Source organism: Phalaenopsis equestris, unplaced genomic scaffold (assembly GCF_001263595.1).
Source record: "Phalaenopsis equestris unplaced genomic scaffold, ASM126359v1 Scaffold000065, whole genome shotgun sequence".
NCBI classification, from domain to species: Eukaryota; Viridiplantae; Streptophyta; class Magnoliopsida; order Asparagales; family Orchidaceae; genus Phalaenopsis; species Phalaenopsis equestris.
Genome location: NW_018164507.1, coordinates 424,116 through 440,738, shown reverse-complemented (window position 1 = coordinate 440,738; position 16,623 = coordinate 424,116). Strand labels below are relative to the sequence as shown.

Genomic DNA, 16,623 nt, shown 5'->3' with positions numbered 1-16,623 from the left:
ATGGGAAGAAGCAGAAGAGATGATAGAGTTGAGAGAGTGAATTACGAACGTCATCTTTGGCGGTTGCATAAAGCGATTGTTTGTTTCCGTGTTACTTTATTTACAATTTGTTGTGAAAACGTTTATTATTTATTGTATTGATAGTTTATGCAATAATGCCCATTTTGAATTTCAATGTAGGGTGTCTTCTGTTTCCCGTTCTTTTGCATAAATTTCTTCCCACTTGGATGGTCTGTGAGGCAACCGAGGGAATAAAATGTAATGTAAATTTTTATTACATTTTTTATTTTTTGATTTGGAGGTCTATGATGATATATTCAACTATATGAGTTCTTCTAGATGACCTATAAGTTGTTATTTGTTCTTGCACACATGCAATCGCCATGAAGGTAACCAAGTACCTCTCTTTTCTTAGTCGTATGACTTGGATGGCCTTTGAGATAATATGCATATATAACACATACGAACTCCGTATTACGTGGTTTAAAAACAAGTAAGAACCCCTTTTTTATAAGATCTACTATCTTCTTGTGGTGGTAGATTCGTTGACTTATAGTATGTTCTCTGAGACCTCACAATTTCATAAAACTTGAATTGAGTATTTATACTATTCTTTATTACTAATTTTGATATAAGAGTTTGCACTTTGTGATTTTAAACTTTCAGAAAAGATGAACTCAAAGACTTCCAATACTTCTAGAGCATTGTACTGCTACTGTGAACTGCAATGCTCCCTACGTACTTCGCGACTGTTTTATAGGTGAGCTATGAGAGAGAGTTTTATAAGTGTCCAAGGAGAAGAACAAAAAATTGTGACTTCTTTAGGTGGACGGATCAGTTCGAGGATTCCACCGCCGATAGTGATTAGGCATAGAGACTTTTGTTGGAGTACGAATTATCTTGTGACATTAACCAATTGCATTTTAAAAATAATATTATCATATTATTAATCGTTATTTTAGTAACATTATTTTTAATTTTGATTTTCGTGCTATTCACTGTTTTGTGAGCTGTTCATTTTTTATTTTATAACATTCAAACTGGATATTTGCTTTCAAATATAAAACGTGCTAGCATGATTGGTTCGGTTATAAAAAGCACTATTGTACAGGAGCAGAAAAGTTATTTGTTCAGAAATAGTTGCAGCACATCAGTTATAAAACTGCAAAAAACAAACAGATGTTCAGCTCTTCTACAACTTTTGCGCAGCCGCTTTTTAATAAGTTGTGGCTGCCCCAAATAGACCCTTAAAAATACTGAATGAAGTGAAAACATGATCTCCGACGCACCTTAGTGATGCATTTACATACTTCTTAGTGCATATTGATGATGTATTTGAACACTTTTTGGCAATGATTAGCATAATTTTTGAGATATTTTAATTGAATTTAAAACTTGTTTCATTGTGCACGCATGACTTGAAAGTTTACATATTTTATTGTGAATTTGTTTGTTGTTTGTACAATTATTTTGTCATTGGGATGCATGCAATAATTCATTTTGAATTTCTTGAGGACTATCTTTGTGAGCTTGCATGCATGTATGATGTATCTTTGTGAGCTTGCATGCATGTATGATGTATTTGGTGGCGAACTTTGAGTTAAAATCTTTTATGCACTTTAAGGTGTTAATTGTTATCCATGTGATTGAAATTTACTTAAGCGGACCATGCAAGAAGTTAGTTTTAATATTATAAATAGAGGCCAACCCTTTGTTCATTCCCGCTATACTAGTTTTTATCTTCTTCAAAGTTTTGAAAGTTTGGGTGTGGTGAGAAAGTTTTGCCCGGCTCATGTTTGAGTTGTCAAATTCATTGCAAGTCCCTTCCAAACCCTATTTTAGTTTCTTTCGTCCACTATTACGCCCCCCTGTTTAGAAATTTTGTTCTCATTCATCATTAACATTCTTCATTTCACCTTATTTTCATTTTTTATTATGAATTTTAGCATTTAATTCCTTTTTGTCTTGTGTTTGTCCCATGAATGTCATTTTAATCTTATCCCGCTAGTGTCTTATTAATCTGAATTTTGGCAGCCCTCTACCATTACCCCTTACATAGGAGGCAATGACAGAATCCTGGGCTTGCCCAAAATGACAGGAAAAGTGTGCATGAGAGCTGTAAACACCACGAATAAGTCCTATAATCCCAATATGTAATAATAGGTCTATACGAGGCTTCAAAGTTATATGAAATTTTTTAGCATGAATTTATCTCCTGCATCAAAAAAGATGCACATTAGTACTTAATTTTGGTGGTTCGTATCTTGTCCCTTAAACATAAAGAGAAAGTCAAATACGATAATTCACTTACATGAGAAATTTTCAAATACACTACTTCCCAGCTGAGTTAAGAAAGGAAAAAATATGTGCTCATCTTTGGCGATTTAACAAGATCAATTTTGCACTTCATACCTTCGTGTGCACGAGGCAAAAAAATTGTTAAATCTGATAAGGTCGAAATCCACAAATTATTTGGTTCTCTCTCTCTCCATTTTTACTTTTTTTTTACTTTTTTTTTTAATTCCATTTGAGAGAGAAAGGGAGAGAGAGAGAGAGTGAGAGAGAGACGGTAAGAGGAGTGACGGAGAGAATTAGATAAATTTAGAGATAGGAACAGAGACAGAGACAAAGATATGGAAAGAGAATGAGATGGAGGAAGATACAGATAGTGAGAAGAGGCAGGAGGTGGAGGGGTAAATAGAGAAGAATAAAGACTGAGTTTGAGAGGGGGCAGAGGGGGGAAAAGGGGGAGAGAAATTTTGAAAAAATAACATCGGTGATGACATTGCGTTAAGGAAGGTGGAAAGACTATTACCAATTGTTCTTTGTCATCGTTGTCGCATTTGATCATATTGTATTGTGAACCAAAAATGGGGTTCAACAAATATTCACTAATAAATACAAAGGGCATTAAAATGGATCAAGTTTATTATAAACCGATTAACCTAACAAATCTACAAAAATCAATCATGCATGTTGCACAACTTTGGCTTGCAAAGACACTAAGTTCATATTTTCATACTTTGAATAAACTATAAACATACTTAAGAAATAAATCTTTTTCTCTACAGAACTGTAGAAAAATATTCTGTCGTGGCCCAGCATGGGAGTTTGAAATTACCAAAGCGAGAATAGAAGAATAGACGGTGGAAAAAATTTTCTATCACTATCTAATATAAGTGATCATCCAAATAATCAAAAGAGCTACTAATGAGATAAAATTTAAATCAACATAAAAAAAATCATGAATAAAATTGTCTTTCACTATTTTGGTTGTGCTTCTATAAATATTTCCTACATTCAATCATTTTCTAACTCAACATTTAAACTTGAAAATATTAGTTTAAAATATGATGAGCTATGAACAAGTCAATGATTAATAGTACTTCTAAACTACAATAACACAATAGATAAAAAAAAAAACATTCATGTTAGCCAAACATATTGAATCAGTATAAACATAATTAAGAATTTATTATTCACTTATGATTATTTAAGAATGTTTAGAACATTCTATCATATAGTACAACATTTTATCTTATTTATACAATTTACATTAATCATAGAAGCACCGTCTAAAATTTCACCAATTAAGATACGTCAATATCAATATATTTTTTCAAATTAACAGTTTACTTACACAAATATCTTAGTATCTCTAGCTAGTAACATAAACGAATGAACTTTATTAATCAATATGTACATACAAGCATTCTATGCAATCCATATACTTCACATTTTAATATCATTCATTATAAAGTAAATATGTCTTATAAATAATGTATAAAAACTTACAACATTCATATCAATATATTTAATATTATAAAATAATGATTGAATCAAAATAAAATATTACAACTAGAAAAAATAAAAAAATGCCACTACATCTTAGATTTTAGAATATCGGCTTGATTTTATGAGAAATCATCCAGTAATGTTCCACTTCTTCCTCGTTATTCTTCAAATATTTAAATGAATTTTAGATTTCTACCAACTAAAAATTATTTAATTAAAATTTACCTAAAATCAATCAAACCTTCAAGCCTTGCTTGTACATCCCCCCTTGCGCTCAAAATTTACATGAAGTTTTGGTGTCACATAAAATTTGCCAACACGCCAAGCTCGATAACTCGTCACGGGTAGCTCTTTCCCTTACACCGCTCACCTACACACACCCGTTCGTACTTCTATGGCTTGTAACCTTTGCGAGTCACACTTACACGTGCAATCTTTCACCACTATCTCTCGTTCATCTCCTCCTCACTCCATTACTCGATTTCAATTCATCTTCTCTCTCTTTCTTTCACTACTTGTTAATGGGCATTCTAAATCCCCATCTATTTTTTCTCCCCGAATGACAACAAGAGCACTCGCATTAGTCCAAGATCCACAATAGCCATTTATTTTATTGGAAACATAATCTTTTTTCACCTATAAAAAATTTGTTCCCAAAATTGACAACATCCCATAGCTTACTAGAATTATATAGCATGATTATTTATCACAATATCATAAAAAAAAAAACAAAACAAAAAATTTTGTTACTTGATATCATAACAATTGAACGCCATACATTATCAAATATCAACTTTAAAACAAATTTCTAGGTTACTAGAACAAAAAACTTCATATAAGATAACATTTTAATATAATACTAACTATAACAATATTTGATAAAAAAGTTTCAACATCATTATTTATAGCAATAAATTTATCAGACTTTCCACAAGCGAGGGTATAAACCTGAGAACGGACATTCAAAAAGCTTAATTCTTCTAGATTTGTTTTGGCAGACATTGTTGACCTCATTTTTAGTAAGGTCTAATTTTCTTCTTAAGATTTAGGGACTAGCCTTAGGATCCTTCTTTTTTACTATCTTAGAACCTTAGTGATGGGGCACATCTCATTTTATAAATCCAAATCACCTATTTACTCTTTTGGAGTTTCGCATGTGTGGTCCTTGACCTCTAGCACATAGAAGGTTGAAACTAACATGAGGGAACTCGAAATGAGTTTCTATAGAACATTTAAGCCATAAGATTGCCTTTTGCACAATTTGTCTATAGGACATTTAAGCCATAAGATTGCCTTTTGCACAATTTGCACATTCGCGCGCACAAACTTCGCAGTTCAAACTGTCGACATATTCGATTACCACAATTCGCATCGTCCGCGCTGTCATTTATAAAAAATTTAAATAAATTTTTGAAACGATCGATCGCGAACCAAAATTTTGACGAAAATCAAATTCGACGCATTTTTGTCTCGATCGCCGAAAAAGTTGCCGACCGTCGACGAAGTTGTAAGGACGACCCCGGATGACGAAATGGACCTCGTCGACGCGCACAAAACATCGATTTTACAAAACGTCGATTTTAGCTAGAAAGGACACCTATTTTGCTAAGGCGCCGCACAAATAAATCATATGAAATTTGATGTTTTAAATAAAAAAAGAAAAAATCCTTATTTTAAAATTCCTAAATCCCTAATCCTTAATTCACTTACGCACGTCCGCCCCTTCCTCTCCTGTTCGCGAAACCGACCCAACCGAGCCTCCCTTCTCCTCGCCGAGCTCCCCTCTCTTCCTCGCGAAGGATCGGCCTGAGGTCCCCTCCCTCATGCTCTGGTAAGGCTTCCACCTACTCCCTGTCGCGCTCCAGCTCTCTACCCGCCACGCTCTCTGTCGTGCCTTGTCGCGCTCGGCTCACCGCCCAGCTAGGTGAATGTATTCTTCCTCCTCCCTCTTCTACTATAAATACCCCACTTGGGGAAGGATTTTAAGGTTGGCCGAAATTCTGGAGAGGGGGAGGTGCTGCCAAAATTTTGGGTTGTTGTTGGACTCTCCCTGTCCGGTTCATCTTGTGTGTGATTGAGGTCTTCTGGAAATTCTGTGGGTAAAGCTCAAGTGAGGTAATCCTCTTTTTCTTTCTCTGGTCGTTTAATGCTCTTGTTGGTTGCTTGGTGTGCATGAGATAAGTAGTTAGGTTTATGCAGTTCAAAATTTTGAAAGCCTTATTTTATGAAGTTTTGAAATCCTTGAAAACATCATTTAGAAAAGTCTGAGATGTTTATGATTTGGGTTTATGTTGCTCAGAAGCTTGGAAGTTGTCCCTGTTTCTCTTTTGGTAGTTTGTTATGTTCGGACAAAGGATTGTCATTCGATAAAATCACCTCACTTGTTGCTTAGCATGCTTAAATGATGGTTTCTTTGGAACTTTTAGGGCAGCCTACATTCCTTACCTGCTCTCTATTTCACTGCTTTACTGATATACATGATTAAATGCATTGGAACCCCCATATTAGCATGCTTAGAAAGGGCCATATAGTTGCTATCATATAATTGCTGGAGGATGTAGAAAAATGGAAAATCATTTCCTTCTATCTTCTGAAATTTGTTTCGACCGGCTTGGGTAATGAATGGATTTTCTGTTTTCTTAGCTCATGGTGGTGCTTAATAATTGTAGCTTTGGTGCTATATCTTTGTGAAAATCTGAAAGCTTGGGTGTTCTCTTTGTGAAAATCTGAAGTTTTTGACATTTTTTTTTTTAGGAATCTGAAAAAGCGGTGGTTCCGTTTTTAGGAGAAGTCTGAAAATTTTGGGCATTCGCAATGTTTGGAGCTTTACCTAGGAGATGGTGGTTTGTATCGTTCAAGTAATTTCATATATGATAGCCTCTACCTCAAACTTGACGTGGATTTAAAGCTGATTTATATTCACTTCACTCAATTTATATACATTTACATCTCTAACACCTAGGTTGCATTTCTGGGTCAGATTTACATGCGTACCACTGGATCTCTTGAGTATTTGCATATATGCACGATAATGAAAAGCTGAATAGATATGCTAAATTTCTGTATAGTTGGTGTTACAGAAGAGTTGTGTATTCTAGGTTTTGCTATACCTGGCGTTAATGAATATATATATATACACACACACTTGGCGTTGAAGAATTTGTTGTTTTGGAGTTCGGTACAATTAGGGTTGAAGAGGAATTAGATATTTGGGATTCCTTTATAAGTTTTGTCCATGAAAAAGTTATATTCTGGGCATATAGTTCCAATTGTTTTCACACAAAAAAAAAGGGTTTATTCTCTTTTGCTAAGGGATATTCACACACACGCAACACAATTCTTATGCACTTATATATCTTAATTAGACTCTCATATTTACATATGCGACACTCAATTTATATTACTATCGAAACGGGTAGAATGATGAGATAAATTTTGGGTGTTAGATATGGGAATTCATATGATTTATGTGGTATGCAGATAAAACTTGTCTCTCCACATTTATGCCGCTCAAATCTTTAATATCGCATAGGAGGTGCCTCCATCTTTTTACTGTGAAAGATATCTTTTTATGCATGAGATTAAAATACTGAATGCCATGTGTACATTAATATGAAAGCTTTGGTAGGCAATTTTCTCAATTAATTATGTGTTTACATATATAGCGTTTAAATTTCGTATGTATATGCGCAGAATTTTTCAGAATCCCTGCATACTCATGTAAAATGTAAAACAAATGTATGTCCGCTGTTCCTCATCATCCCTAAGCATCTACACATGTAATATCTAAATTTTGAAGTGTAGGTTTGCTAGTTTTGAAATCTCAACACTTGCACTTATATAAATCTGATTTGTGGATCTAAGTTTACATATTATTTTGTTATTCTCATATATTTACATTTCTAACACTTGGCTTCAAACATAAAATTTCAGATTTTATATCTACATATCTATCAGTTAATCTTCAATGTTTAAATATATACCATCAAAATTTTAAATGGCTATTTTCTACTCTATATTTGTGTCAATTTGAGAAGATTTTTGGAGGCTTTTATACATCGATTTGGGCACTTAAAGTACTGACTTTTGGAGGTTTTTACGCACCTTTTGAGATTGATTTGATCATCATTTTGAAAAAAATTTAAACGCCTTTAAGCCGATTCACTTGCGGTTTTGCCTTTGCTTAGCTGGTGTTTCTAGAAGTGGGTCGGCCTCCTTCTCTGTTAACTAGCTTTTGTTATATTTTTTTTTATCTATGGTTAAGTCAAAAATGAGAATTTAATTATTTAAAAAACACTTAAAAAATTATTTGAGGATTAGTTGGAAAACACTTAATTGGGTAAAAAACCTTAAATCATTTCAAGCACAGGTTAAAGTGTAGGCTTCATAAATTTTATGAGCACACCCTAGATGATTGTTCATTTACATAATTTTCGAATGAATGATGAAACTACGCATTTGACCTCAATTCATAAGTTAGTTAAAATGATAGACATAATGATACATCAAGATGTGGTTCATTACTTCCTTTTAATTAAATCAAGTAGTGAAATTTCCGCCATGACTTAACCTACAGTGAAACTCAATGCTCCAAGATTTAAGTTTGAGCCTTACACTCAAATCCTCCTGACAATTGGGGACCTCCTAACAATTGGGGACATTTTTAATGTCACATATAAGTCACATACTCCTGGTTCTTTATGCGTGACATCGTGTTTTGTTTTACTCATTCGTGTTTTTTTTTTATTATGATTTTCTTATACTGGATTTTCTAGCAATTTGTTTAAGCTTCCTGTGATTTGTTGTTTTCTTTATTGCATTACTTACTTTAATGCACTTGTTAAACTCCTTGGGTAGAGAACAGTAGGACATACGTCAGGAGGTACACCGGGCCCTTGAGACCCAACAATTGCATGTATATTTAAACTTAACATTGAACTTGAAACTCCTACGACATGGAGCTTTGAGCTAATACCGTGGGCAGCAAGATAGGGATTAACAGAAAATCAACTTCGAGAGAGAGTTAGCAACAACAAACTTTTCCTTAGAATTAAACAAGTCATAAGATTTCGAGGTGGTTTACCTGGCGGGACATAAATCCTCACTTTATCTTTTAGATCTTTGCACAGCCAGACTGTGTCATCTAAGCCCTAACTCGCTTTAGGTTCCGAGATTGTCGTTCGATACAACGTAAACCCTCATATTTTCCAGACGATTTGTATGACTGTGTCACACAAATATAAGTCATAAATAATAATAAATGACAGGATGTAATATTTAATAATATCTCTCCGAAATTGAAGTCTAACCATAGGATAGTTTGGGAAGTCACCGAGATTTTCCTCAGGATTCATGACATCCCCTAATTTCTCTTCCTTTGGATTACATAACAATGTTCCAAATTTGAGACTTTCCCATTTGACACTCCTTGGTCGGATCTTTGAAAAGTCTCACCCTTTGAAATTCTTGAAGACAATATTTTCTGATCTAAATTGAGAGTTTTCTTAGGTGACTTCGGTTATTTAAGATGTAATTAATTATAGGGGTTTGCCCTTATAGGAAACTTTAAGAACCCAGATAATATAAACTCTATCTAACCTTTCAATTTAGATAGGGGAACTTGTCGGTCAACATAAAGGTTCGCAGACTAAAACGGGTGGCATAAATTATTTAATCGAGCCTCACCAGTAAGTAATTATGTCTGTTCCTCGGGATAGATGTATCACTTACGGTGTTGTGCTCGTTTATTTAAATTATTATCTATATGAGATCGGTTCGATCTCGTAGTTTTAAAATTAAGCAAATACTTTTTAAAATTATATATATTATATTAAATCAAATATCTCTTTTCCAATCTGGCGATTGACAGACATCTACATATTGGAGTATATGGAAATACTAATGGCTAATTGTTATCAAGGAATGATTTTAAGAGTGCTTAAACCTATAAAGGATTAAGATTAAAGAATTAATTTGCCTTAAGGAATTCCACTAGTTTTCCTTCATAATTGTAGGCGATCATACAATATATATTTCATGGGTAATGGAGCCACCCAAACTCTTAAACTCCAAAATGACATGTAGGCTACTTCAAGCATCTCTATAATTATTTAATTCATTGCCTTCAAAACATAGTACTGGTCTATTTTGTCGCTAATAAACTACAATGAAGAAGCAAAATTCATAAAAATTCATTCAAGCCATGTATGCGGTAACATACCTGCTCCTTTAGAAGAAGTATCTCCTTTTTGTGCCCAGTGCTGCATTTCACAACAAAAAAACTCATATATAATATAATTAGATTTTATATATGGAAAATTATTCTGCAAAAACAAATACAACATATTGTATTAATTCATTCATCCAATTCATGTTAATATGAATATTTAGGTGTTAAATATACAAATACATAAGAATTACGTGGTATGTATTGTAAATGCCCCAAAAATAAAAAGTATGAAGATGAGTGTGTATGTGTGGGTGGGGGGGGGTGTTGGGTGTGAGAATTGGTGCAAGTGAACAGCTATTTGAACGACGTCTACAAAGTTTAATCATTCATTTTACTTGAGAAGAGTGAGGATGAGATAATAAAAGTACAAATTAAGAAGTTCTATGAAAAGAGTATTAAAAAAATCTCCACAAAAAAATTTTTGGGGTCCATCTTTTAAGTGACTCAATCACAACGGGAAGAGTGCCATGCACCTTTGCTCGGAGGAAAAATCTTGATGCGGCACTGAGTTAATTTTTTAGGTGAGTGCAGCACTTCGCATATGAAAATATTAATAAAAGAGCACACAGCAAAACAATTCATCGTGTAAATTTGTTGTTTTAGAAAAATTAATGGATCTAATTCAAGCTTATTTAAACCCCGGGTATCTAATACTGAAATAGTAGAGTTGACCTAAGCAGTACCTAATTGAAACCTAAGGCTTTAAAATTTGATGCAATTTATAAAAAAAGGGCATTACATAAAGAGCGCACAATTTATATGACTTTACATATCTCACATTTAAACTTTTATATTTATGCACATAGCACTCAAATCTTTCATATCACATCAAAAATAACAAAATTAGCACTTTTTAGAAGTGAAATGTACCTTTTCATGCATAGATTTAAAGCACCAAAGAACTATCAATGTAAATATGAAAGTGTAGGTGTGAGATATAAATATACATAGGAATTGTGTACTATAGATGTAAATTTCCCTAAAAAAAAAATGTAAAACAGAACACACAATACACGTTCCACTAACCTGATACCTCCACCGCCCGCAGGCCCATTTGTGTAGAGAGCCATGAACTCTTCAACAAAGTGAATGGCATGCTCCTTCAGCTTAAACGAGCCATCCATACGAAGCCTTACTTCCATTAATTGCTCTGACGATGAATTTCTGTTACTACTGCAGGCTGCTTTCAGGCTGTCATATCCAATAATGTAAGAAATAATGGAATCTTTAATTCCAGGGTACTTCTCATCAATCCATGACCTGACCTAAAGAAGAATTTAAATGTGGTGTTAGCCAACAGAGCCAGCTCAATTCAATCTGCAAGGAAATACCATGAAAGATTATGGGACTATTAACGAACAATTCAAGAATCACTGTAATCTTATGAGTAAAGAGCCAAAAGAGTCCATCAATTATTTATATGGGGCCATTTTAGTCCCATGGTCTATAAAATGCCAAATTAGTCCCCATAGTTTTTAAATTGGGGTTAAAAGTGACTCCTTGGGGACTATTTCAGCCCATATTAAAAAAAAAATTGGGAACTAAATTGATACTTTTATAAACTCTAGGACTTAAATACCCTCTTGCAAAAAGTCAGGAGACTTCTTTGACACTTTGCTCATAATCTTATGAATAGGATTGTAGTTTTCTACATGAAACCATTTTAACATGCACAGAGAGCTTTTCCAGCAACATTAAACATTATGACTTTTTAAACTGAATGATAACAACATGAATCAAATTCACTAACCAGAAAATCTGCTGCCTCGGCACGCAGTAGACATTTATATCCTCCATAAGATATCTCTCCCCAGCCTTTCCATCCGCATTCCTGGAAATCATCAGAGTTAGAAGCGCGCAAAAATACCCAAATTGATAGAAATGAACATTTTAAAATGAGTGCGGCAAAATTAAAGAGAAACTGACGGTAAGCAATAAGAAGCTTTATTTAAATTGATTGAAATGAGATTTAAAATGTGTAGTAAAATTAAAGAGTTTAGATTGTGTTGGGAACCATCCAAGCTCCTCAGAAGGCTGTGGATAAGGTTGGCGAGAAGCAGCTCTACCGTAAAAGAAAGGTTCGCTAATGAGTTGTAGACAGTAGTAGAATAGTTAGGAGCTTGTTATTTTCAAGAATATTTTATAGATTGAACTAAAGAGCTGTAGTGATACTGGAATTAACCAAACAATAATAAAATAATAAATATTATTATCAAAAATAAATATATGATTACAATCAATAATACTTGAAAGAGAAATACAATGACAAACACAAACAAACACAAACAAAAACAACTAAACTTTATCCAAAGGTGGTGGTCGGATTTGGTGAGTGAACGGCAGGAGGAGGGTGGCGAGGCGGCGGATGGCTGCAGGAGGAATGGGAAGTTGCGGTTAGCTGTGGTAGGAAAAAGTGGGGGTTGGCTGGCTAAAATCAGTGGAAAAATGACAGCGAGGAATCAGCCACTTGCTGTCCCAGGCAGCTGTATAAAAGAAAGTGGGCCGGACTGCAGGAAAGGCACCCAGAAGTTTTGTTCCGGACTGTAGCAGCAAAGGAGAGGTGGCTGGGAGCGAGGATAAGCAGCTGGAATGAGGAAAATAGATGGCCGAGTGCCTGGTCTGCAGGAAAAAGACAGGAATGCTGCTGCCTACGGAAACTGCAGCAAGGAAAAGGGAAGTATTTGAAAGGGGAAGGGTTGCAGATATTAGGGAAATAGGAGATACACACAACCTCAGGACAACCTATAGCCGGAGCACCTTCTCATCTTTGATATAGCACGAGGAGGGAGAAACTGGGACACCGATGGCTTTCCTAAGTTATAAACTCTGACACAACACATATCTATATGAAAGGACTAAAATGAATTAAGAATAATAGGAAATAAAGTATAAAAATGAAAACAGTATTATTTTGGCCCGCCTCCCGTGATCAGGGGGAGTGGCAGCTCGCATCCCACGTCCAAAGCGGGAGCATTCCCGTGTCACGTAGCAAACTAAATGTGCTATAAAATAAAACCATCTCCGGTTGAAAAAAGAAAGTGGAAAATAGGCTTGAGTTGCTTGGCAAAGTATAGAAGTGATATCAAGCCAAATTTGAACATGTCAGCCTAAACTCAAAATCAAATATTTCACTTTTAACTTAATCTAATTTCGACTTAAGTCGACAATATTTGAGTTTGAGTTGAGTTTCAAGTAAGCACAATAAATTTATTAATTTTACAAAATATGTTACATTATTAATTATGCTTGTCATCCATAGTAAACTTATAAAAATATATTTATAAAGAAAATATTACAAAATGTATTAAATATAAGGGATAAATATGAATGCATAAATATGTATGCATGTACGCACTTAGGTATGTAAATATATCACACAAACTTTCATATTTACATACATAGCGCAGTTTGGTATGCATCCATTTCTTTATATGATATTAAAGATTGAGTGCTATGTGTGTAAATATGAAAGTTTAGAAGTGAGATATGTAAATACATAAGAATTGTCATAAGAATTGCATAAGAATTGTGTGCTATGTATGTAAATGCCCCAAACATTTTCTAGTAGAAACATGCCGAGCTTTAAACTACAAAAAATTAGAGCATTTCACAGGAGAAAGATTTGATCCTATCACCTACCGTGTTGGTCGCCATGATTAGTGTTGAGATTTATATCTAATTGTAAATAGAAAATATAGAAAAAGTCTATGGGTTATTTATAAAAAAGTTGTAAGGCTCTATAGAAGCTCAAATCATCAATGAATAGAATGAAGTTCTTCAAAGCATTTCTTTCTATATGGTATTCGAGCCCTAACCTAGTCGTGGCTGCTACTCAATCCGACAAGTTGGAATTGGCGATCAAAGATATCCATGAGGAGTATGCAAGTGGGATCGCATTTGTCGAACCCGTCACCTCGATTGCGAGCTAGCTGAGAAGGCAACAACGAGATCGCAATGTGAAAGTCCAACAATGGGATTGAGCGATAGCATCGCGAGGTACAGTGGCCCTGTACTCACATTTTCCTTTTCCTTCCACGATTTAACCGCTATTAGAGATGAATGGAAAAACAACGATGGGATCGTGCGATGGGATCGCGAGGTATAGAGACCCAAAACTCCCATTTTCTTTTTCCTTCTGCATCATCCTCACGAAGCAGCCTCGATTAGAGCTAGCCAGAGAGGGAAGGCCAGAAGTGATAGCAGGGCACAGACGTGAAGGATCAAATTCACGTGTGGTCTAGATTTGGATAATAGTGATTGAGACTGTTAGGAGAAAGAAATAGTGCAGGAGGTAAATGATTAGAGCTTCTAGGAAAGATAGAACTTTCGGTTCTAAAGGTCTGGATCGGGCTCATACATGGAGCTAGTATCTCGACGGGAACCACTACCTCAGCACGTGCTCCAATGTGGGTGAATTTAGATCTTCCTATTGTGGATATGAAGCTTGATAGACTGTCCACGTAGTTGAGTTGGTCGCGTCGTGCTCTAGTAGAGAAGAGATTAGAGGGATATCTGATGGGATTTAAGGTTGAGCTAGAGGATGAATATGCAAAGGAGGATAAGTGGAGGACCCACACACACCTTACTTTATACTTGGCTTCTCAATTTGATGGTTCCATCAATTGTCTCATCAGTGGATGACGTTCAAAAGGTAAGGACATCCGAGCAAAGCTAAAAAGGACCTATGATGAGATTGAAAACAACATGAGGGTATACCAGATTCAGCGTGACAAAGACGGTGGTATTGGGTGATAAATCGATTCAAGAATATTCCATAGAGCTGGAGAAGCTATGACAAGATCTTGATCACTTATGAACTATGTCGAACTATGGTGATCCAGGGTGCAAGAAAAGAAAAATTTTTGCATAGATGAGAACTATGCAGTTTTTTATTCCTCTGAACTCAACCTTTGATTAGAGGAAATTGGTCCTCTTAGCCCAGGCAACGATCCATTCAATATTTATTACAATGAGACCATCGTTGCCACGATACATGATGAGAGTCGCATGAGGCTACACTCTGAGTCGAGTGGACTTCCAGGCACGCGGTCAGCTTTGATTGCCTCAGACTCAGGAAAGACAAGTTTCTAGGGGGAGACTCACAAGTGCTATAACTAGCTATTTGAGCAATATTTGTCCTAGGCCACTTATGGAGAGAGAGAAGGAGGTGGACATGGACATTTAGGTGGGCTTAATCGTGGTCGTGGTGGTCGAAGAGGTTGAAGAGAGAGCTATCGGGCAAATCTGATGGTGGGAGAGGATAAGAAAGAGACAGGTGTGATCTTTGCCGATAAAGAATATGAGTTTTTAGAAATGTTGAAGAGGAAGTAGAAAACGTAGATGATGGCGCTGAGAAGGTATCCACCACGTCACCATCAAGGGGTAACATTGCTAATTATGTTCACTCTGACAAAGGTACTCATGATACACATGCTTTTACCGCTAGTTCCACCACAACATCACCAGAATGAATAATATATTATGGTGCATCTCGACATGTAACAGGTACTGCTAGAGAGTTCTCCTCTTATAATCACCTAGCAGTTTCAGAGAGCATCCAAACTGTTTATGACACAACACAACCTATAGTTGGTACATGTACAATAAGGTGTATGAATTCTATGAATTTGTCCAATGTTTGACATGCTCATTCATTTTTAGTGAACCTTTTATCCATTGTTGTCATTATATACCAAATAAAATGTGTTGTTTTGTTTGATATTCCAAAGGTAATCATTCAAGGGAAGTGAATTCGCCGAAGACTTGGGACTGACACGTGGCATAGTGGACTCTGATACTTTGACAGAGAGGGGATGGGCTCTATCTTGACATCCATGGTAGAGAGTGTTGGAGTAGAAGGATTTGGGAAGAATATGAATGATGCGTTGTTGCTGCATCACAACTGTATGAGACACTCTTTATTTAGTCAATTGAATCGTTTGTATCCGCATTTGTATGAAAGGACAAATAAACATAAACTTATGTGTGATGCTTGTGAGTTTGGTAAGCATACCAGGAGCTCTTATATTTGTTTCAATAATAGAAATTCTCGTGTTTTTGATTTGATACATTCAAATGTATGATGATCTTGTTCTATAACTTTGATGAATGGTTTTAGATATTTTGTGACTTTCGTTGATTATTTTTATCATGCAACTTGATTATATTTGATGACAAACAAAGATGATGTGATTGCCCGCTTTAAAGTCTTTCACATGACGATTCAAACTCAATACAGTGTAGTAATGAAGGTATTTAGATCTGATAATGAGACAAAGCAAACCAACAAGACGTTTAGAGAATACTTGTTAGCCCAAGAGATACAACATCAAACCACATCTACATACACACCAATACCAAATGAAGTAACATAAAAAAAGAATAGACATCTTCTAGAGGTAGCCCGAAACATGATCACGATGAATATCCCAAAGCACTTATGGTGGCAAGGAGTTTTGACAGCGGCTTAATTGATCAACAGAATGCCCTCTAGAGTGTTAGATTGGAAGTCTTTGTCAGATATTGAAAGAAGAAAATAGTGAGATCCTCCAATTAAAGGTATTTGATTGTGTATGTTTTGTGAAACACAACAAATCATC

The 16,623-nt window shown here is 35.2% G+C and overlaps 1 protein-coding gene across 9 annotated transcripts in view; it reads right to left on the bottom strand.

Annotated features, from left to right (window-relative positions):
- The window catches only part of LOC110019649, a 73,602-nt gene that overhangs the window by 3,516 nt on the left and 53,463 nt on the right, over positions 1-16,623 (bottom strand). For 8 of the 9 annotated variants that reach the window (XM_020717396.1, XM_020717399.1, XM_020717398.1 and 5 more), the window contains 3 exons: positions 11,775-11,855; positions 11,051-11,289; positions 10,016-10,055 (listed from right to left, as the gene is read on the bottom strand). In XM_020717396.1, the coding sequence (XP_020573055.1) occupies positions 10,016-10,055; positions 11,051-11,289; positions 11,775-11,855 (360 nt within the window). The remainder of the gene's footprint in view (positions 1-10,015; positions 10,056-11,050; positions 11,290-11,774; positions 11,856-16,623) is intronic. The other variant, XM_020717403.1, reaches the window with a different exon arrangement.